This window comes from Danio aesculapii, chromosome 3 (assembly GCF_903798145.1).
Source record: "Danio aesculapii chromosome 3, fDanAes4.1, whole genome shotgun sequence".
Classification (NCBI taxonomy): domain Eukaryota; kingdom Metazoa; phylum Chordata; class Actinopteri; order Cypriniformes; family Danionidae; genus Danio; species Danio aesculapii.
The window spans coordinates 24499263-24521627 of record NC_079437.1 but is presented as its reverse complement, the minus strand read 5'-3'; the positions used below and the strand labels follow the sequence as shown (position 1 = coordinate 24521627).

The 22365-nt window shown below is 37.5% G+C and overlaps 1 protein-coding gene across 5 annotated transcripts in view; it reads left to right on the top strand.

Annotated features, from left to right (window-relative positions):
- Nucleotides 1-22365, top strand: part of bptf (bromodomain PHD finger transcription factor) — a 44825-nt gene that overhangs the window by 17751 nt on the left and 4709 nt on the right. For 2 of the 5 annotated variants that reach the window (XM_056453470.1, XM_056453467.1), the window contains exons 10-29: nucleotides 934-1063; nucleotides 1165-1300; nucleotides 1431-1718; nucleotides 1855-3679; nucleotides 5502-5626; nucleotides 5714-5842; nucleotides 5939-6089; nucleotides 6245-6284; nucleotides 6597-6837; nucleotides 7119-7289; nucleotides 8959-9095; nucleotides 9184-9298; nucleotides 9523-9698; nucleotides 11738-12035; nucleotides 12777-13435; nucleotides 14993-15075; nucleotides 15275-15500; nucleotides 18438-18733; nucleotides 20689-20862; nucleotides 20954-21146. In XM_056453470.1, the coding sequence (XP_056309445.1) occupies nucleotides 934-1063; nucleotides 1165-1300; nucleotides 1431-1718; nucleotides 1855-3679; nucleotides 5502-5626; nucleotides 5714-5842; nucleotides 5939-6089; nucleotides 6245-6284; nucleotides 6597-6837; nucleotides 7119-7289; nucleotides 8959-9095; nucleotides 9184-9298; nucleotides 9523-9698; nucleotides 11738-12035; nucleotides 12777-13435; nucleotides 14993-15075; nucleotides 15275-15500; nucleotides 18438-18733; nucleotides 20689-20862; nucleotides 20954-21146 (5593 nt within the window). Of the gene's footprint in view, nucleotides 1-933; nucleotides 1064-1164; nucleotides 1301-1430; nucleotides 1719-1854; nucleotides 3680-5501; nucleotides 5627-5713; nucleotides 5843-5938; nucleotides 6090-6244; nucleotides 6366-6596; nucleotides 6838-7118; nucleotides 7290-8958; nucleotides 9096-9183; nucleotides 9299-9522; nucleotides 9699-11737; nucleotides 12036-12776; nucleotides 13436-14992; nucleotides 15076-15274; nucleotides 15501-18437; nucleotides 18734-20688; nucleotides 20863-20953; nucleotides 21147-22365 lie in introns of all 5 variants that reach the window. The other 3 variants (XM_056453469.1, XM_056453466.1, XM_056453468.1) reach the window with 2 other exon arrangements.

Sequence of the window (22365 nt, the reverse complement as noted above, 5' to 3'; positions counted from 1 at the left end):
GCTCAGGTGACCTATTATTTAAAAGCAGAATTTATGTAACGTCTCCAAAGCTTGTGAAAACAAAAATATAAAGCATACGTTAATGCTTTTAGTTTGTAATAGGCTATTTATTATGAAATGTATCTGTACTGTATATGACACAGGCCTGTTGGTTAGAACAGTGTCAAATTGTAAAAGTAGACTTAAAAAAAATAAATAAACTATATCCTACTTGATGATGATAATAAATTAATAATAATAATGATTATTATTATGAAGTAGGATTTTTTCTTTATAATAAATTGCCTACTGTAAATTAAAACCATTATCCTAACGATTTATATGGTTTATATATGAGATTAGAATGTGTTATAAAATAACACATATATTTTAACATATATTATAAAAGTGGTTTTATGTTTAAATTCTCAATGATATTTGTAAAGGAAACATAGGCCCTATATGTGACGTTTACATATATTTCAATTAATATAGAAAACGAGTGCATGTTTTTACCAAAACTAATACTTTTTGAATGCGTGTGTGTGTAAGACAATATAAACTGCACAAAAAATTATGTTTTTTTTTCTCTGAAGTTGTTACGTTTAGAGCGTCATTATGGCTGTTTTACGTTATAACTACTGTGGTTTTAAAACGTTTTTAGGAAACATTTGATACTACTATGATAGTTCAGCTGCGATTTTCGTCGTTGTTTGGGAAACGCACCCCAGAATAGACTAAATGATTGTACTGAGATTGGTGGATATGCATTGGAACTTTTAAGACTTAAATTCAGATACATTGGATATTATCTTGTGCATTGTGACTCCTAGACACAAAATCATCCATGTGTGTACTTCAGCAAATTCTGTGCTGGAGGCATTCCAAAAATGTACAGTGAGTCACCTTTATGTCCCAGTTTTGATGATTTTTTTTTTTTGTATTCTCCCGCAGGCTTCATCGTATGACCTCTGTGGAGCGGGAAGAGAAAGAGAAGGTGAAAAAGAGAGAGAAAAAGCTAGAGGATGAAGAGACAATGCAGCAGGCCACATGGGTGAAGTACACTTTCCCCATCAAACACCAGGTACGTTTGAGCACTCGCCAGCTATGTTTCTGTTGAAACATCACATCAGCATCAGTATTTGAGCTGTAGGCATTCAGTAACTGAACAGATGTGTTCTGTAGGTGTGGAAACAGAAAGGTGAGGAGTACAGAGTAACTGGGTATGGAGGCTGGAGCTGGGTTAGTAAGACACACGTCCATCGATTTTTCACAAAACTTCCAGGAAACACCAACGTCAATTACCGGAAGGCACTTGAGGGTGTGTGGTTTACTTCCATAGAATACCATAAAATAATTGTCAAACTGTCTTGGAAACAGAAAAGCCTTATTTTGAAAGTACTTGTCAGCTAAAACTTTATTATTTTTTATTGTTATTATTATTTTTATAGCAGCTAAAACTGGAATGGACAATCAGGCAGCTCTCTCAGGAGCACCAAAAACTGTGGTTAAAACAAATGAAATGTCATCTCAAAATGTGCCTGATAAGGATAATGTCCAGGAACCATCTCTGGATTCTTCTGAAGAAAAGCTATCAGTGGAAAAAGATCATGTGTTAAAAGTTGAAGAACAAGATGAAGAAAAAATGAATGAAAGAACTGAAGAGAAATGTAATGAGAAAAACGAATCTGTGGAAGAAATGGACACCAGCACTGCTAACTCTGCAAATGAGGGAAAAGGTAATTCTACACTTTTTCCTGTAAAAAGTACAACATATTAGAAATTATAGAGCATGTTTTGTCTAATAGTGGAATGTATTAAAATATTTGCCATATGGAACAGCTGCTAAATGTGCCTCTCATTCAATCTTTGCAGTTGAAATCACCAACGCCTCAACCGATGACTCTACTATGAAAGCAGAGCCTTTGGATAGTGAGGTGGCGAAGGAAAACACTTTGAATCAACCCCAGCAATGCTTCTGGCATGATGTTGTAAATGTTAGTGAAGGCTTTTTGCAACGCACAGCATACAAGAAATTGAAGGCATCAAAACTTGATGGCCTTTTGGAGAGGCGGGTCAAACAGTTCACAATAGAAGAGAAGCAGAGGATTGATAAACTCAAGCAGGCACCTACTTCTAAACCCTCGACTGAAATGGCAGTGGAAAACAAAGAGACAACCTTAGCTGCTCAAGACCATAAGGTCAAGATTGAAGGAACTATCTCTGAAACTCCTAAGGCTAGACAGACTGAGGGAGTAGCGTGTCTTGCGATCCAAGAAAAAGACAATGTAGTCAAGCGGCTCGTTTTTAACCAAGAGGATGAACCGGCAAAGACAAACACTTCAGGACAGAAGAACATTCTGGATGTCAGATTAAATGATTATGTTGAATTGGCCCCAAAAGAAAATCAGCAGAAGTTGCCAGAAACCGATCCCAAGACCGCCAGTAGGGTCGCAATGTCTGAGCTTAATGGAAACTCTCAAAGTCTGGATCAAAGTCTCACCTTAAATGCTAAGCCTGATAAAAACATTACAGAAGCTACATGTCCACCTGAAGACTCTGAGGGAAAGGACAACATTGAAAACAGTGAGAATGATCTAGACGTAAAGAAAACTGTGCCTGTGCAAGTAAACGGGAAGGATGTTACTGTTGACCCAGAATGTAAAAATTTGACTGATAATGGTGACACAAAGGAGTTAACTAATACCGTTGTAGAGGATATCAAAGCAATATCACCAAAGGAACCAGTAAAGTCACTAATGAATGGTGACGCCACTCAAGAGTGTCTTAAAGAATGGACTAATAGCGCGATTCCTCAGGTGAATTTGGATGAGGAGAAAGGAGTTACTAAGCTTGACCCTGATTATCCACCACCTCAGAAAGTGGCCAAGTTGGAAAACAACATTGAAGGACCTATAGATTCCTCTGTTAGCCTCTCTGTACCTGAACCTTCTCCTGTAGCTTCTGAGCCAAATGAAAGATCCGAGGTGCCTAGTCATAGCTCTAAGGTGGAGCCGATGCAAGTGGTGGAGGCAAAACCTTCTGTTCCTTCACCCGTCCCTTCAGTAGAAGAGTCCAGCTTAAGCAGTGACCTCACTGAAAACAGCAGCAGCATTGGCGAGACTACTACTGTCGTTACTCAAGTCACCACAACTACAACCACAGTGTCCACAGAGTCCCGCATGGTGTTGACCTCTCGTGATAGTCTTGCTTCCAACAACGGGATCAGTACATCTGTGCTAAAAGATTCTAAGGTGGAGTCTAGCAGCTCTGTTTCAACACTCTCCTCTACAACTACCACTACTGTTACCAAGGTTATGAGCTCATCCCAGGAAGCCACTCTAACAACAGAGTGCAAGACTACAGTCATGAAAACACTGACAGATACCACGTCAAGTCCTAGTGGGTCCACTGTAAAATCTATGACAGTAAGTCATGAATATTCCACCAGGGACAGGGTACGACTATTAAAGTTTTCTCGCACCAAGAAAACGAGGTCCGGAACAGCCTTGCCCTCCTACCGCAAATTTGTGACCAAGAGTAGCAAAAAGAGTATCTTTGTGCTTCCCAATGATGAGCTGAAGAAGCTTGCAAGGCGTGGTGGCATCCGTGAAGTTCCAATCTTTAACTATAATGCCAAGCCAGCCCTAGACATCTGGCCTTACCCATCCCCTCGACCAACGTTTGGGATCACATGGAGGTCTGTATCTTGTACATCTGTATTGGATGTTTTCTTTCAGAAATGTTAGTTACTAAAGCAAATGTATAAGGGTAGGGCAGGGTTGTCTGCTGCGGCTCTTTGAAGGTCACTTTCAAGGAGAATTTTACTCTAGATCTAAAACCTGGTTTATACTCCACACGTCTGCTAGTTTGCGGTGAATGTGACATTGTCGCAGCATTGGCGGAGGTTCACTTTGGGTGCGAACATGATTTCGGCTGGCTGAGTGCACAACTTAACCGTAACTAGCTGAGCTAGGAGATTTTAAACATGCAACACCTTTAAAAATTCAAATCAAACGCCTGATGTGAATTCCTTGAGGTTTCATTTGAAGCTTTGAGGAAAAACAAGGCATATATTTTGTTCACAAGTTGTCCAAGGCTAAATAAGTAAATATTTTTATTTGTATTGTCTAAAAGGTTTTGCATTAAGTACGCAGTTAGCTTGGATACATAAGATGTAGCCTAAATGTCCCATTTTCCCATCTGTACTAAAAGCAAACATTTTTACGATTGTCCTCTAAAATGATCCACAACTTATTCATTTTACATTTAGTTAAATTCATTAATTTATCATTTCAACTCACTGACTTCTTTACTACTGTTTTGTCATGCCAGTTACTTTGATAATAGTACAATGGCAAGCGCGTCAAGTACAAAAGCCTTCACAGTTCCCAGCTGTGCACACACTCTGCGGAAGCTCGCCCTGTGGAGCCAGGTGAAAGTATAAATCAGCCCTTAGCGAACATACATGACCTAATTAATGCATTTATATCATCATGCTTGGACTATTGTAACTCAATTTATTTAAGTATTTGCCAATCTTGTATAAATTGCCTACAAGTGGTCCAAAATGCAGCCGCTAGATTTCTTACTGGCACCTGTAAATTTGAACACATTACCCACATCCTGTGCTCCCTAAACTGGTTGCAGATATGTCTCATGGTTAAATAGAGATTAAATATTTACTGTATGTTATTAAGGTAACATACAGGTAACGTCTTATCTTTCTTATTTTATTACTGTTAAAATATCTGGCAAATGTTTAAGGTCATGGAACCAGAAAATGTTAGAAGTCTTCAGATCCAATCTAAAAAAAGGAGACCAAGCTTTATCTGTAGTAGGTCCTAAAATGTGGAATAGGCTACTTATGTCTATTAAAACAATCTTTAAATATTGACTGTTGTACAGACTTAACAGTTTTTGGCTCATCACAGTGGAGTGTGCAAGTTTGTTTATAGACAGTTATGCTTGCCTAACTTATTTTGCCTAATTTGTAGATTTGCTTTGAGTTCAGAAACCTTTAGACCAGAAAGCCATTGGTCGAGTCCTGCTCCTATAGGGCCTTTGTTCTGACAAAATTAGCTTTAGCAAACTTTGCTTGAAGATTTGGTCATTCTGAAGATCTTGATTACTTGGTTATCGTGTGCTTATTTAGGATAACATATGTTAACAGCATCTCTAGCTCTTTCCTTTATTACATGGTCCCAAGTATTTCTAATATACAAGAGCACACATATCTGGTTCACAGATGTTCATGTGCTGTTAAAATAAATAAATGCAGGCCAGGTACAATGTTAGAGGTGTGTTTTTTTTCCATACTAGAATAATGCATTTGGCTGTGATTAAAATCTCTGCTTGTATGAAAGTCTTGTGTATGGATTAACTGGTTCTGTAAATGAAAATTGCTTTATGTGCTGGCAATAAGAAAATGTATCGCCATAGATGCTGGCATTTAGAAAATGTATAAACACTTAATCCTTTTAAATCTCTGATGCTCATGAGTTGGAGGTTCTTTGATATAGGTACCGACTCCAGACGGTTAGGTCATTGGCTGGAGTGAGCTTAATGCTACGACTACTTTGGGCCTGCCTCAGATGGGATGACATGTCTGTAAAACCTTCACCCACAGGAGGAACAACACGAACCGGTTGGCACTTAACAGCTTTAAAGTCAATTTGGCATCAAAGAACTTGATAGTCAACATTCAACCTCTTTTGTGTGTGTGATTTAACAGAGACATCCGACACTGACATCACCACAACTGAGATCATTAAGCGGAGAGATGTTGGTCCTTATGGCATTCGTTCAGAGTATTGCATCAGGAAGATCATTTGTCCCCTTGGTGTGCCTGAGACTCCCAAAGGTAACAATGATTCAAAGAGTCAGTATGCAAGGCAACTGCTTTAGTTAAAGATGTGGATTTTTTTATTTTTGGTCTGTCTATCATTCCTTTGAGTAGAGACTCCCACACCTCAAAGGAAAGGCCTTCGTTCAAGTGCTTTAAGACCAAAGAAGCCAGAACCAGCTAAGCAAACAGGGCCAGTTGTGATCGAAACTTGGGTGGCCGAGGAAGACCTTGAACTCTGGGAGATTCGAGCCTTTACCGAAAGGTGGGAATTCTCCCTTTTTTGTGTGTGTTTTTTTTTTTCCTATTGACGTTTAGACCCTTTCCAATTGGTATTTTTATCAATATGTCCTTGATTATCATTATTTGTTCGGCCGTACACTTTTAAGTTTAAGATTTCTGAACTTTCTGATTTCATAGGGTTGAGAGGGAAAAGGCACAGGCGGCTGACCCAACTAAGGTTAGTGTGCAGAAGAAAGCAGAGGAGGTCAAGGCCCAATTGGAAGCTCAGCTAAAGCAGCAGAGATTGGCAGCCCAGCAGGTGGGAATGTAGACATGTGCCCACCTGGGGCGCCCCTTTTTTGTTAACCAGGGGCACTATTAACAGAAATGGGTGTTCTTCCTAATGGGCCTCTTGATTGTTTGATCGCTTGTAATTATCACTTGGTGGTGTGTGTTCCCTTGAAGTAATCTTGTTTGTCTGATATCTGATTGCCTTGGATCTTTGTTTTATTTTGTTAAATTGAAGAGCTTATAAATTGTTTTGTTTCAGAAACGGTTAGAACAGCAGAAACCTAGTACCACCAGCAACACATCCACTTTGACCAGCACCCCTACGACCCCTGGGACCACTACTCAGAAGGTGGTGGTGGGCTCTATAAGCGGTCAGGTAACTTCGACGCCAAAAGTGGTAATGACCACCAAGCTGGGCTCTCCGGTGACATTCCAGCAAAACAAGAACTTCCAGCAGTCCTTTGCTTCCTGGGTCAAGCAGGGCCAACAGGGCAATTCAGGTCAGTCTACATGGTGTTATGAGAAGGCATGGTTTAAAACATTGCTTGATGTCTTTTATTTTAGGTGCTTTTGTTGTTGCTGTTGTTGTGTGCTATTTTTTTGCACGTTGGTGTATTTGGTTGGAAATTAGCTGCATATGCAGTTGTTATTTTGGTTGGCTTACCTGTGGTGGTGCTTGAGAGATTGTTTTGTTGTTCGTGGCGTTCTTGGATGCAACCGCTGCTGTATTTCCTGAATAAGATGTATGTGTTAGGGTAGTGATCAGACCTGTGTCTTACAGTCTCTACCAGTTCGGTCGTGACTGTGGCGGCGAGTAGCGCCACCACGTCTGGGCAAACGTTCCACATCGCTGCTGCTCCGGGGTCAATGGCCGGCAGTGTCATTGCTGCTAAACTACCTGTTCCAGCCAACAGCAAGATAGTCACAGTGAACGTGCCAACCACTCAAGGAGGTACGACAGGCCTCCAAAATCATTGGCATGCAATTTTGTTTTAAAGGGCTCCTATTTTACACCATTTACAAGATGTAAGATAAGTTGTCTCCAGAATGTGTTTAAAGTTTCACCTCAAAATACCCATCAGATTATTTATTATATCCTCCTGAATATGCCCATTTTTGGCTCAGATGACAGTGTAGTTGTGTTTGTAGTCTGTGTCTTTAATGCAATTGAGCTGGTTCTTTCCATCCACCATTCCCACAAGTGTGTTGGATAATGAAAGTAGTCTCAGTGAAAGTTTATGATTCAGTTTTATTGCTGTTGTTGTGAACATCCCAAACACTTTGGTACAAGCTTTATGTATGTTTTATGGCTTTACTGTTTTATATATTTAATTAAATCTGGTTGACTAATTTTTCATCTGTCAGTCTCTGTGGTGAATTCACTACTGTTCAAAAGTCTGTAGCCAAATTACAGCTCTGTAGTAAATACTGCTACATCTGAAAATGTGTAAATACCACATTTATAACTAAGCTAAACTTTAAACTTTTTCTAATTTTCTTGGAAAGTTCCTTTGTGAGATAATGTGGCTTCTTACAAAAAATTAGGCGCATAACATATTTCATTCACATTGCATTATTGTATAATTTATTATCAGGGAAATTTTAGTAAGATTTGTAAGAACTTAAATAAAACATTGTTGTCATGGTCTTTGAATCAATAGCTATGTTTCCATCCAAAAAAGCAAATTAAATGTATGCGCAAAACTAGAATATCTCATAAAAGATGTGCGTATAAAGCAGAGAGAACGGAGAGAACAAAATCATCACTTCTTGATTAACAGTAACAGTAAAAACTGAATTTGCTGAGGTGGGAGAAGCTGCGCAATTCTTTTCCTTATTTAATAAATGACTTGCGCCTCAGATGACGATGCCAACCCGCAATGAATGCGTGGTGGCATTTGAAGGCATGAAACGCGGAGAACAGACGCTTTTGACAGTTCTGGAGGTAATTAGTAATAGAATAACACTAATACTGGAATGGTTTAGAAAGGCGATTTAGAATGACCAAAACAACATTTCAGATGTTTTACAATGTGGTCAGCTGCTAAGTTTGTTCATTCACACACATTTTTCATCATTACATGATCACAAAATCACATGACTTTAATGCGCGTACTTGAATTTGTGTAGTAAAAGTGTTTCGATTGTAGTTTATGCTCATCTTTTCTTATCAAATAAAAGGTTTATCTTACTCTGTTATATGTATACGTTTTTTTTTATGCGCATTTTCAAGACTTATGCGCATCTTAACATTTCCATCAACTGATTTTTCCATAATAGGTGGATCGAAACATAGCTAATGAAAACAGTTAAAACAGCTTATTCAGAAACTGACGGGGATTTCCTGGCTTTATTCTTCAGCTTATTTGGAGTTTGGAGTCACACAAGAGTGTCTTCTGACCTGGATGGAGATTTGCTACTGATCGTAGAGCCATGCTTCCCTAAAAGGATTTGCATAACAATTGGAGCATTTGCTAAACCATGACAATTGTAGTAGTGTTTTCTTTATTACCCTTGTCACTGTATTCATGAGCTAATAAATGCAGCCTTGGGTACGTCTTCTTAAAAAACAAAATTTGAATTTCCATTTATCTATGTAATTTGTTACTCTGTTTTGACAGGTTTGGTGCAGGTACAGCAAAAGGTGGTGGGCATCATTCCATCAAGCACAGCAGGCAATGCACAGTCCTTCCCTCCATTCCAGCCACGCACAGCCACTATCAACATCAGACCCAACACAACCACCTCCACGCAGCAGGTTTGAGCTTGCACTAAAATAATCCACTCTGGTCAACCCTGCTTTGTGTGTTTCAGTTGTAATAATTAATGTAATGGTTTATGCTTAGGTCCTGACAACTGGAACCGCCTTGCGACCAGGGATGACTGTAATACGTTCTCCCCTGCAGCAGGCCACCACTCTGGGGAAGACTATCATTCGCACACCCCTGATGGTTCAGCAAGGTATTTAATTCATCCTAAATGGGATTAATTATTAGTTTTTAATTTATTAGCGAATAGGATAGGAGAAAACATGAAATGATAGGGCTTCATTCAAAATAGTGGTCATTGTACAAAAATATTTTGTATACAAATACCCACATGGGATATCCACAGTGAGTTACGGCTCTCTTTTGAATGCATCACAATTTTCTGACTGTGTAACTGTCAATGATTATACCACACAGGCCAAACACAGCAGCAGGTGCAGACAAGTTCAGGCACTCAGGTGGTGGGCACTCCTCCTCGCCTCCCCACACCAAATCAACCCCAGACCCCACAGACGCCCGCTTCTCCACGACCACAGCAGGGTCAGGTCAAACTCACACTGGCCCAGCTCACACAGCTCACCCAGGGGGCTCAGGTTTGTACAAGTGTAATACCATCTGTGCACTTTATAGAGCTCTGCAGTGGTGGCATATTTTAATAGGCCTACCTGAATCTTAACATCACACTGTTTTCCTTAATTTGCTATTGGCTTTTAGATGATTGGAGAAAATAAGCTTTCTGGCCATAAAAACATGTATTGACATTTTGTCCATCACGATAGTCTTTACAGGGGAACACGACTTGACTATTAACAGCATTAGCATAATCACCATTAAGATTCTGACAACACTTTGGGTGTTTATTAAAAAAAATGGTTTAGTTTGTTGTAGTTGACTTGAAAAAAACTGACCAGATTGTTTGAAGAAGTTTTTAAAAACTTAATAAGTTTAAAGTTTAGCATGTTTAAGATGATTTTCAGGCGACGCAGTGGCTCAGTAGGTAGTGCTGTCGCCTTACAGCAAGAAGGTCGCTGGTTTGACCCTCTGCTGGGTCAGTCCAAAGACATGTGGTACAGGTGAATTGAGTTGGCTAAATTGTCCATAGTGTATGTGTGTGTATGGATGTTTCCCAGAGATGGGTTGCAGCTGGAAGGGCATCCACTGCATAAAACATGTGCTGGATAAGTTGGCGGTTCATTCCGCTGTGGTGACCTCAGATTAATAAAGGGACTAAGCTGAAAATGAATGAATGAATGAAGATGATTTTAGGGATTTGAGGGTTCACTCAACCCACACTTTGATATGATTTATGATATTTCACAATACAGTGGTCCCTCGTTTATTACAGGAGTTACGTTCTAAAAATTGCCCGGGATAGGTGAAATCTGCAAAATAGCTTTTTTTTTTTATACAATTATTATAGATGTTTTAAGGCTGTAAAACCCCTCACTACACACTTTAGACACTTTTCTCAGACAGGCATTAACATTTTTACACTTCTCTCTTTTGTTTAAACACTCTCAAAGTTCAAACCATCGTAGAAAAATAAGTCCAATATTATAGCATGAAATCAAAGATCAAAATCTGTTGTCAGGCCAAACATTCATCGCTGTCAGCAAAAAGTTCATAAAGCTTTTTAGTATTAGTACGAATTATATTGGCGTCCAGCATAATGTTCTTTTTCCTGCAGTCACTGATCCACAAAGCTAAAGCAGACTCCATTCCTAAGGAGGTCACAGCAGATGCGCCGCACACATGACAGTTGAAAGTAACACACACCAGACGCACATATTTGCACTTTTCAGATGGCGCTCTGTGGTGCGGCAGAAGTATAAACAGTGTGCCGAGTCTTAGCTGGGCACTGCAGACAGCCGTCAACTTATGATGCCGGTGTGTGTACTCTGAAAACTATGTTTGCATGGAGCTGCGTGGCGCGGCGCATCCGGTGTGCCACCCCTTTTTACGATGGTCTTGCTGTGGACAGTTACAACACTTTTTGCATCCTTGTTAAAACTCACACTGTTAGCGATCAAAGATTTATGTTAATTTGGCAAGCTGAACACATTCTGTACTGTACCAGACATGGAGGAGATTGATTGACAGTGGTCTACAGCCAATCAGGATGCAGAACACAATACGCTGTAAAAAAAAAAAAAAAAAAATTTGCATGTCAAATTGCACAAAAAAAAATCTGCAAGATTGCGAAAAGTGAACCGTGGCATTGTTTGCTGTTTCTGGGATGTTGATAACAGGTTGCTATGTGTTAGCAGCATTTGTTAAATTGTTTTAGTACATTAATATGCTTAGTAAATTGCTACTGCTTTTGTAAGCGTGTTTTAATTTATTGTTCATGTCATTGGCATGTTTAAGCCAACATACCAGTGGAAACAAGATGCTAGCAATGAGTTAAATCCGATAACCATGGTATTTCGCTTTAACTTATTAATAATGTTTGTTGGCATGTTTACCAAATATAAATTATAACTGTGGGAAGATGGAACTGAAAGTGTTAAAATGCTGGCTTGTTTCGGGGTTTTGGCTCGAGCACTCTATTCCAATAACTGTTTGTCAGTAGATGTAACAAACTTTTTATTAATTAACTTTTTTTTATTAATTAATGTTTTTCACTCTTCAGGGTGGGAACCAGGGGTTGACTGTAGTGATCCAGGGACAGGGTCAGACCACAGGCCAGCTGCAGGTCATTCCTCAAGGGGTGACGGTCATTCCGGGACCTGGTCAACAGCTCATGCAGGCAGCTATGCCCAACGGCCAAGTCCAGCGTTTCCTGTTTACACCCATGGCCCCTGCACCCACACCTGCCCCTGCACCAGTGTCTGCTCCTGCTGCCCCCATCAACACAACCCCATCCAGCGTCCCACCCACAGCTGCTCCCCCTGCGGCCACCAGCACAGCTCCAGCACCCATTCAGACAGGTGGGACAGTAGTTTTTCAGAAAAGAACACAAGTATTTCAGTTTTGATACTTACTGTATGCCTGCAGCTGAGCACAGCCTTTCAGTGAAAATAGGCCAGTGTTTTTACTGTTTAGTAGTCTTTTGATGCAGGGCTTCTGCAGAGTTTGGAAAAGTATGGTAATATAATAAACAATGTAATTTGGTTAAAATGGTAAAAGTAATTTCCAGGTCTAGAAAAGTTTAGAAAAATTAAATGAATTTTTTGGGAAAATATGTTTCCAGAGTGTTTTCCATAGTTTTTAAAATATTATATATTATATATATATATATTATTATGTGTGTGTGTGTGTGTGTGTGTGTGTGTATATATATATATATCTATATATATATATATATATATATATCTATATATATATATATATATATATATATATATATATATATATATATATATATATATATATATATATATATATATATATATATATATAAAACAACAAAAATGGCAGCTTAAATAAAACAGCACACACAAACAGCAGGATAGGTTTGCACAAGCTCTGCAATTTAACACACCAGTCAAGTGGTCACATGACACACATATACATGCATACAGATGTATATTAAAGGATACAGATGTTATTTGCTGCTAACCACCTACCAGAGATTTTAGTTGGAAAATATTTTTGGTGCTTGAAAATGTCTTCATATTTCTGCTGTTCAGATTGTTTATGCTCTACACATGTTCTCTCTCCCTCTCCAGCTGCTCGTCTCGCTCCACAGCCTCAACCTCCACCCTCACTTCCTCCCCCACCATCTCTGCCTCCATCCCAGCCAGTCCAGCACACACCTGCCCCAATCCAAACTGCCGTCATTCCCAAACCGACTCCACCTATACAGCCCCACCCACCTGTACAGCTCCGGCCTCAACCACAGCTCCCTCCTCAAAACCCAGTCGTGCCCCCTACACCCGTCCCGACCCCTCAGATAGCGCAGGTCACAGCCGCTGCTCCTCCACAGCAGATCACCACCCTCCCCGTCACGCAGACCACCGTCACCAAAGTCCAACCCCAGATCCAGCTCCCCCCACAGCTCCTCAGCGTCCCCGGCCTCCAGCAGCAGGTCCTGTCACACATCCAGAGTCAGGTTGCAGCCCAGCTTCAAGCTCAGGTCGGAACCACCGCCGGGATGCCCCAACAGATCAAACTGCAGTTGCCCATTCAGATCCAGCAGCAGAGTGGAGGGCAGGTTCAAGCGCACCAGATACAGAATTTAGTGACCATCCAGACGGCCAGCGTCCAGGAGCAGCTCCAGCGCATCCAGCAGCTCTGCGAACAGCAGCAGCAGAAGAAGAAACAGCAGGAGGCTAAGAGAGAACAGGCCCAACAGCACGTCAGTCAGAGCGACCTCATACAGAAACAGGTCAGAACACATGTACACTTTCAGAGTTAATTCATATATTTATTTAAAGTCCATGTGAAATCAAAATTGACTCTTTATTTTGCTAGTGCACTTTATTATTTTTTAGTTGAACAATTTAATATCTGTTTTGGTAAATCTCATTTGCTCAAGTCATTTGCTTCCACATTTAAAGTGTTTTTTATTCTCTGTTGATGTCAGTTTGTCAGCTTCGGCTACAATATTCCTAACCACACCGCTCTTACTGTTAGTTTGCTATAAGGGAATGATCTGCAAGCAGGAAGTTATTTAATATTTTGTTTCAGTTGGTGTTAGAGCAACCAATTTCCATACAAAGAAATTGCCCGTTCAATTACAGCTCAGACCGGGTTGGGTGCAGTAGGACCGTTGGGTTACATGTGGGGGCTCATCCAGGATGGAAGTGAGGTTTAGGGGGGTGAGTGTAATGGAGGCCAGCTAGCAAAGTACTATGCAGGTAAACCTCACTCCTCTGACCTCAAAACGTGCTCTAGTGTCAGATGCTAGGGGCCATGGTTTTTAGCCTCCTTGTTAGAGCAACCAACTCCCATACAAAGAATCGCCAGTTCAATTCCAACTCAGACCGGGTTGGGTGCAGTAGGACCGGTGGGTTACATCATTTTTAATATTTCATACAATATTTTTGATCCTCATGAACAAATTTAATTTGGGAAGTAAAAGAAGCAAACACAATTTTTTTATTAAACCATTATTTTTATGAAGTTATTACTAAACTGTAAGATGTGGTGGTTTTATTAAAATGTCAGTTGTTGGGCATAATATGCTTTTATTTTTACCAAATTATTTGAATGACTGCCGTATGATTTGTTCAGAGATTATTTTTTTTTCATGTTTCTGCATGTTCTAAAATAAAGACTCTTGATATGACTCATAATATGAGCAAAATCTCATGTTGATCAAGCTACAGGTCCTTTATTTTGATATTATTACAAATTAATTTTGGTACAAATGTTAGTGGTTAACAGTTTTATTGATTCTTAGGTAAATAACAGATTAGAATACAATATTTCTGTTCAGAATCAACTAAGGTGTTGAAGTCACAACTTGGTTTGAATTAAACAGAATTGAATAAAAAAACAGTAAATAAAAGTAATCGAAGTGAATGTATTAAATCTGTTCGTATAAACGAATTAAGTTAACACTGTCATAGTCAGACTTTTTTCACACATTGTAGTCTTTGGTCTATTTTCAAATTGTTTAACTGCTTAGACCATTTTATAGTATAAGTTTCATATCTGCTTAAAGGACATTTGTCTAAATACAGCCATGTATGCTAGTTTGGATTCACATCTTGAGCATTTTAAACCGCAATTACTATGGTTTTCAATTGAAGTTGTGCTAACTATGTTTTTAAAATAGATTTAAGTTTTTTGTTTTCAGGGCATTTGCTCCTGATTTTCTTACAAATAAAGTACATTTTCTAAACAATATTTGACATTGCAGAAGTTAAAATGCTTTTAACGTTTTTTTAATGGTGTACACAAATAGAAAAGGTTAAACGCTCCTCATTTTTTCACTCAGGTTGCTCAGAAGCAGAATGTGGCTATAGAGCAGTTAAAGCAGAAGAAAACCATGACTCCTGCTGAAAGAGAGGAGAACCAGAGGTAAACACTTTTTTTATCTTTTTTTTTTCTCATTTGTTCCTATTCAAGTAACTTTTTGTTTCAGAAATTATATTGATTTTTAAATCCCAACTAACAAAGCATTATTCGATCCACACATAAACTGTATTTACAGAGCTCTTACTTAGGAATAGACTGAATTTAATGAGCCAGATCCAATGTCTTTTGTCTGTTTGGGCAGGATGATTGTCTGTAACCAGGTGATGAAGTTCATCCTGGATAAAATCGATAAGGATGAGAGGCAGGCGGCCAAAAAGAGGAAGCGGGAGGAGTCTGTGGAGCAGAAGCGCAGCAAACAGAACGCCAGCAAACTGTCAGCTCTGCTCTTCAAACACAAAGAGCAGCTCAAAGCTGATATCCTGAAGAAAAGAGCTCTGCTGGATAAAGAACTGCAGCTGCAGGTGCAGGTGAGACCAACAACAAGAGACCAAACTTTCTCTGATTTACACTGATCTGAGATGCTTTGAGTTCAGGATGTGTGTTTGAACGGTTAGGGTTTTTTTTTTCTATCTTTTTACAAATTCTAAGACCACCACACTCCTGTCTGTTTCCTGTTCTTTTTCCTTTTTGTATTTATATAAAAATTACTTCGAGCTTTTAATGCTATTAATCCCTGTTTTCTTATTTTTTAAAAAACTTACCTCTTACTATAAAATATATAGTCACATTTCATTTTTTATTACTTCTATTTTTTAAATTTGTAATCCATTTTGTGTAAAAGTGCCTGTCAAATGATTAGTTATAATTCTTATCCTGTATTTAGGTCTGCTTTGACCTGGAGGATGTGCATACAATATTTATTTTTTATCCAGCTTTTAGTAAGGCACAAAAACAAATGTGCAAATGCTTTAAGACCCTCAAAATAATTTCAATTTTATTTTATATTCCTGGTTATTTAGAATGATTTTCAAGAGATAAACCTGTTTTGTAATACATTGTGTTCACAATACACATGTTGTTTATATAGAAATAAATTAGCAGATTTCATGCTCTTCATATCAGGGTTTCTGCGAGTCTGAAAAAGTCTAAAATTTAAAATCGAAATTTTAGGCCTTAAAAAGTCTTAAATCGCTGTTCTAGGTCTTTAATATTTTTGCACAGGTATTATTATTCCAATGTCCCTGTAACGCTAAATCTAATGCTCATTTAAATTCTTTTTTGTTGTTGTTGCTGGTTTTAGTGGTGTTGTAGTTTTTTATTTCACTAGTCCAAATGTTGTTGTATTACAACTACAAATGAGACCAACATGCAATAGCCAATCAGCTTTCTGTTATTGAACTCAGTGTGCGCGGCGAATGTGACATCATCGCTGTGTTTGCGGAGGTTCCCTTTGGGTGCGCACAACATGATTTGGGCTGGCGGAGCTCACAAAATCTTTTGAGACTCGAGTGACCAGTTCGCACAGCGCCACGTTTGATTTGAGTTGAATATGAAACACTTTGAAGAGATTTTGTCTGAAACAGGTACGACTGTATAGATAGACATCTTTATGATCCATCCATGCGTAATCATAGGGAGAACCAGATAACCAATAATTCTTGGCTAGAAATTGCAATAGCTGTGGGAAAGGAGGAAAGTTTTTGTAAAAGTTTAGCAAAACTTGAGGGATAAGTTTGTTAAAGCAAAAAAAGAGGCCATGACAAAAGTGGAGAACCATGTGGTTTTAATATTACAGAATATGTTTTTCCACCTTTCATAGGTTTTACACTGATGTATATATTACAATTTAGAATTTAAAACAATTTACAAGTTACAAACTAATACAAGTAACAAATTATGTCTTCAATAACTGGAAAGGAATATATGAATATATCAGTTTACAATATACTGATGTCCTGTTTCTAGACTTTATTGGTGATAATGGTCAGGAATGTTGGACCATTATTGCCTTTTTAGCTTATAAGTAGCGGACAGAAATTAGCCAGACAGTAATGTGTGAACTCATAATATACATAGTAATGTGTAATTCATAATAGCAATAATAAAAAATATAATTGTAGAGCAACCCATGTTCTGTTGCCATTAATATTTAACTTTAATAGGTAGTACTGTTCTAGATATGAACAAAAGCAAGTGATGCATCAAAGTTTGATTTTAAAAAGTCTTGAATGGTTATAAAAATCTTTATAATCATTATAATAAATAATAAAAAAACATTAGTTTAAAAATCTTCAATGATATTAATGATATGACCTAGTTCTGGAAACTGTCTACTTCTCTGTTTATCCGTCTGATTTTAAGGTTGGTTTCTTTTGACCGCCCCCTGTCATTAAAAAGAATATCTCAATGGCGAACACGTCAAGTATAAAAGCCTCGTTTCATGAGGTGCGGGATGCAGCACCAGGCGAAAGTATAAATCAGCATTAAGAAGTTTGTTTTTTAGTTTGTTTTTTTCTGTAGTTCAATGGTGCATCTAACCTGTCTTCAGTACTGTTCAATTTAAATACATTTATTTTACCACTAATTTTATGATTTAGCATTTTCTCTTGGTGTGTATGCGTATTTTTGATATTGTGATATAGGTCTTATATTTAATACTTTATGATCTTAAAAAGTCTTAAATTTGACATTTTGATATCTGCAGAAACCCTGTCATACGTTAATTTTCATTCATATTCATCGGGCTAAAGGGATAGTGCACATACAAATAAACATTTACTCAAACATTTAATAACTCTCAAATGATTCCAAAGGTATTCTTTTTTTCTGCTTGACACCAAAGAAGATATTTTGAAGAATGTTGTACGTGGGTAACTAGTATGGAAGTCGATAGTTACCTTTTGTCATAATTCTTTAAACTATATTATTTTGTGTTGACCAGAAGAAAGAAACTCAAGATTGTGACAAGTGTGAGTAAATAATGGCATAATGTTTATCCTTAGACTTTGTATCAGTTTTGTTCTTTTAATACTGGTCGTTTTTGAATGATGTGTTATTGTACATTTCAAGCAATAATACATTCATGTGTAATTCAAAATTTCAAAGAACCTCTCAATTTTATAATAAATCAAAAGAGGATCTTATGCCAACATGTAATTAAAAAATTATTCTAATGCAGTAAATCTGCATATTAGATATATTTTTGAAAGAAGTCTAGGGTTATAATGAAGACTTACTGTCAATTTACTGTTACAGAAATGAATAACATTTAAAAATGTATGCACATAGTAAGCTACTGTTTTGCCCCATTTATGCCAGTCTTAGCAGTGTCGATCTGCCAGTAGAGGCGCATGCTTTCATTTCCCACCCACATCTCAGCTTTTCTCACACACACGCTCTATTAAGTGTGCTGAATCTGCATGATGGCGTATGTTAAGTCATTTGCACATGTGATGTGTTATCAGGAGGAGTTGAAGCGTGATCTGATTAAGCTGCGGCGGGAGAAGGAAAAGGCTCAGGCAGCAGCGGCTCAAGCAGCAGCAGCAGCGGCAGCAGCAGCCGCCAGCACTCATGTTCACAGCAGTCTGTCCTCGTATACGGGCACGGTCACGTCACCCACGTCCACACACAAACGCAAGCGGGAAGAGGAGAGAGATGCCGCCAAGCCCAAACGCAAGAAGATGATATCCACTACCTCAAAGGACAACAAGAGGGACATCAAGTTGTACTGCATTTGCAAGACGCCCTACGATGAATCCAAGTAGGAGAGCTTTCATGTCCCTTTATTTATTTATTTTTTTTCTTTTAATTTATCATCATTTTGGTAAAATTCTTAAATGCACGAGAAGCTTTATCACTTGTCAAATATAAATGCAATTAGATTTTAAGAATATAATAGTTTGCTGAGGAGTTGTTTTTGTCTTTTAATTAAATTGAATCCCATCATTCTTTTTAAAATAATACTGTTTTAATTATTTGCTTCACAAGTAAAAATATATTAATTATTGGCATAATAATAATCAATAAGAGTTTAAAAGGCAACAAACTACATATTTCTCTTTTTTTTAAATCCGGTATGAGTTTTAATTTGTAATAATTTAATATAGGGCTGCACAATATATCGTTTCAGCATCGACATCGCAATGTGAAGTTCAGCTTCAGTTCATTTGAGTGGAATTATAGCTGACCAAGAACCATATTGTTGAGTGATTGTGAAGTTTAACCTTAATAGAGTGAAATAGTGCTTGCTTGATTTGTTTTTTAGGCCTATGACTGTAAGATTTCAAGTGCTTTTGAATAATTTGTGTACAAGAAATCTTTTATACAATAAAGACTAATTACATTTCATTATTCAGTGTATACTGTTATACTCACATAAAAGCCTATGAAATCATCACAATTTATATAAAATTCCAAAGTTCCAAATTGAGCTTGATTCATATCGCAGTAAATATTGCAGAAATACAAAACATGGCAATGTCAGATTTTTCCAATATCGTGCAGCCCTAATTTAATACTAATTATATTGAAGAGTGTAAACAGTTTTTGGGGGGGGGGTTTAATATAATTTAATATATTAAAAGTTAGAAATGGAAGCTGTTTACCTCTTTGCATGGTGTTCATCTCTTATATACAGTTGAAGTCAGAATTATTAGCCCCCCTGTTTATTTTTTCCCCCTGTTTTCTGTTTAACAAAGAGCAGATTTTTTTCAACACATTTCTAAATATAATAGTTTTAATAACTCATTTCTAATAACTGTTTTATTTTATCTTTGTCATGATGACAGTAAATGATATTTGACTAGATATTTTACAAGACACTTCTATACAGCTTAAAGTGACTTTTAAAGGCTTAACTAGGTTAATTAGGTTAACTAGGCAGGTTAGGGTAATTAGGCAACTTATTGTATAATGATGTTTTTTTCTGTAGACTATCGAAAAAAATATAGCGTAAAGGGGCCAATAATTTTTTCTTTAAAATGGTGTTCAAAAATTTTTAAACTGATTTTATTCTAGCAGAAATAAAATAAATAAGACTTTCTCCAGAAGAAAAAAGTATTATCAGACATACTGTGAAATATTCTTTGCTCTGTCAAACATCATTTGGGAAAAAAATTCAAAGGGGGCTAACAATTCTGACTTCAACTGTATATATGTACATACATAGTGTGTGTGTGTATGTGTATATGTATATATATATATATATATATATATATATATATATATATATATATATATATATATATATATATATATATATATATATAATGTGTGCGTGTGTGTGTGTGTATAATATGTATTTTGTTTTCTGAATAATATTTTTATCAGATTAATATGAACACATCTATGTGGGAAATGCAAATTTTAAAAATATTCAAATATATATTGTAGACTTTTTCAAAATTACTTAATTTGGAACCAGTCTTGGTTTGACAGTGGAAATACTGTTTAACTTCACGTTGTTATTCGCTGATGCCTTTCAACTGCTGATTAGTTGATAATTCACTTTTGATTCATAATTTTAACCATCTACTGTATATCAATTCTGTATATTTTGTTTAGTAGATTTTAGCAAGTTGTAGCTCAGAGAAAAAAAACGCGTAAAAGAAAAGCAATTGGTAAAATACTTTAAGTAACGTTAAAATTGTCTGCTGAAGCCCTATAAATATGGTTTTGAAGTCCATGTGAGATTGAAATGAGGTTGTGTTGCTGCAGGTTCTACATTGGCTGTGACCTCTGCTCTAACTGGTATCATGGCGAGTGTGTTGGCATCACGGAGAAAGAGGCCAAGAAGATGGACGACTACATCTGTTCGGAATGTAAACGCGCTCAGGAGGGAAACACAGAGGAGCTTTACTGCATCTGCAGAACTCCATACGACGAGTCACAGTAAGCACACGCTCTCATCATCACGTATATTTCAAAATGTACACGTAAAAGCCCGTTTTCTGATTGTATTGTGGTGCGGATTGTTTTATAGGTTCTACATCGGTTGCGATCGCTGTCAGAACTGGTACCACGGGCGCTGTGTGGGCATCTTACAGAGCGAAGCCACACACATCGATGAGTATGTTTGCCCGCAGTGCCAGTCTACTGAGGACGCCATGACCGTTCTGACGCCACTCACAGATAAAGACTATGAGGGGCTGAAGAGAATCCTGCGCTCCTTACAGGTTTGTACAAATACAGATGTGTTTTAGGGTATGTTTGGAGTTTGAAGCTGCAACTAAAAATGGTGTTCGCCTACATTTTCAGGAGTTGCTATGTGGAAAGACTGATTTCATTTGAAAACATTATAGTGTTATCTTACGTTTACATGTTTTCACAAATTTATTTAGATTTTGGTTTTTAAAAATGACACCATTGTTGTCTCCATGCACTAAAAAAACATTACATGCATACATGAAACATTATTTTGTGAAAATGGTGTCATCCTACCGATATGACGTTTTCAGGAATGCAGTTCATTCCTGGGTTGTTTATCTAAAAATTATCTTTTACTCCACCTCATGTCATTTCAAGCCTGTTTGCTTTTTTCATTTGTGTTATATAAGAGGGCTGGGTGATCAAATTGTTATGCATATTTATTGACTGAACACCACTGTCAATAACGATAAAAAGTTCAGTAAGACGTTTTGGTATGAAGCGTTATAGTTATATTAAACTATGGCCGCGATTTTGCAAAACCGTGATTCATGTAAGTAGAACTAACCAATCTGCTTCACACTTTGTATGGAATATACACATTTCAGTAACTGCAGACTAATTACCTCAGACAAACACAGTGCATCCAAACACTGCAGTGCTTTTTACTTTTCTCCATAAACTTGTCTCGGAGATGTAGCAATGGTTTGTCCATTTGTCATCCTCTGAGAAAATGATTAATGGTCGCCTAGTTACGAGAGACATCATAGAAAATAGTGAAGAAAAACCACGCACTTGCGCTTGTCACTTCAGGTCAGAATAACAACACATGCAAAAATGAGTGCCGTGTAGCAGCAGTGAGGAGATTGTAAATGAAAAAGTGTGGCTTTTTGGTTTCTTTTCTTGTGCATCCCAGCCACTAGCACCCCATCTGAACACCCCAACTTCACAATTTGTAATGTTGCAGTGTGTATTAGAATAAATGATGGCTAGTTCCTTTACTTGAAGTCTCAGATTTGATTATGATCATTTGTTGTTTACAGAGTTTAAGGTTTACTGTATCATTATTATTCTCACCTTAAAGTTTGCTTTGATTGTTCAGTATTTACGCTTTACCATTGCACACACTTTGTAACATTTTAAGTGGTTGAATAACAAAAAATTCCAATATATAAAAGATATTCATTAAATATCGATATCAAATGATATAAAACATGATATCGTGATACTTTTTTTGCAATATCACCC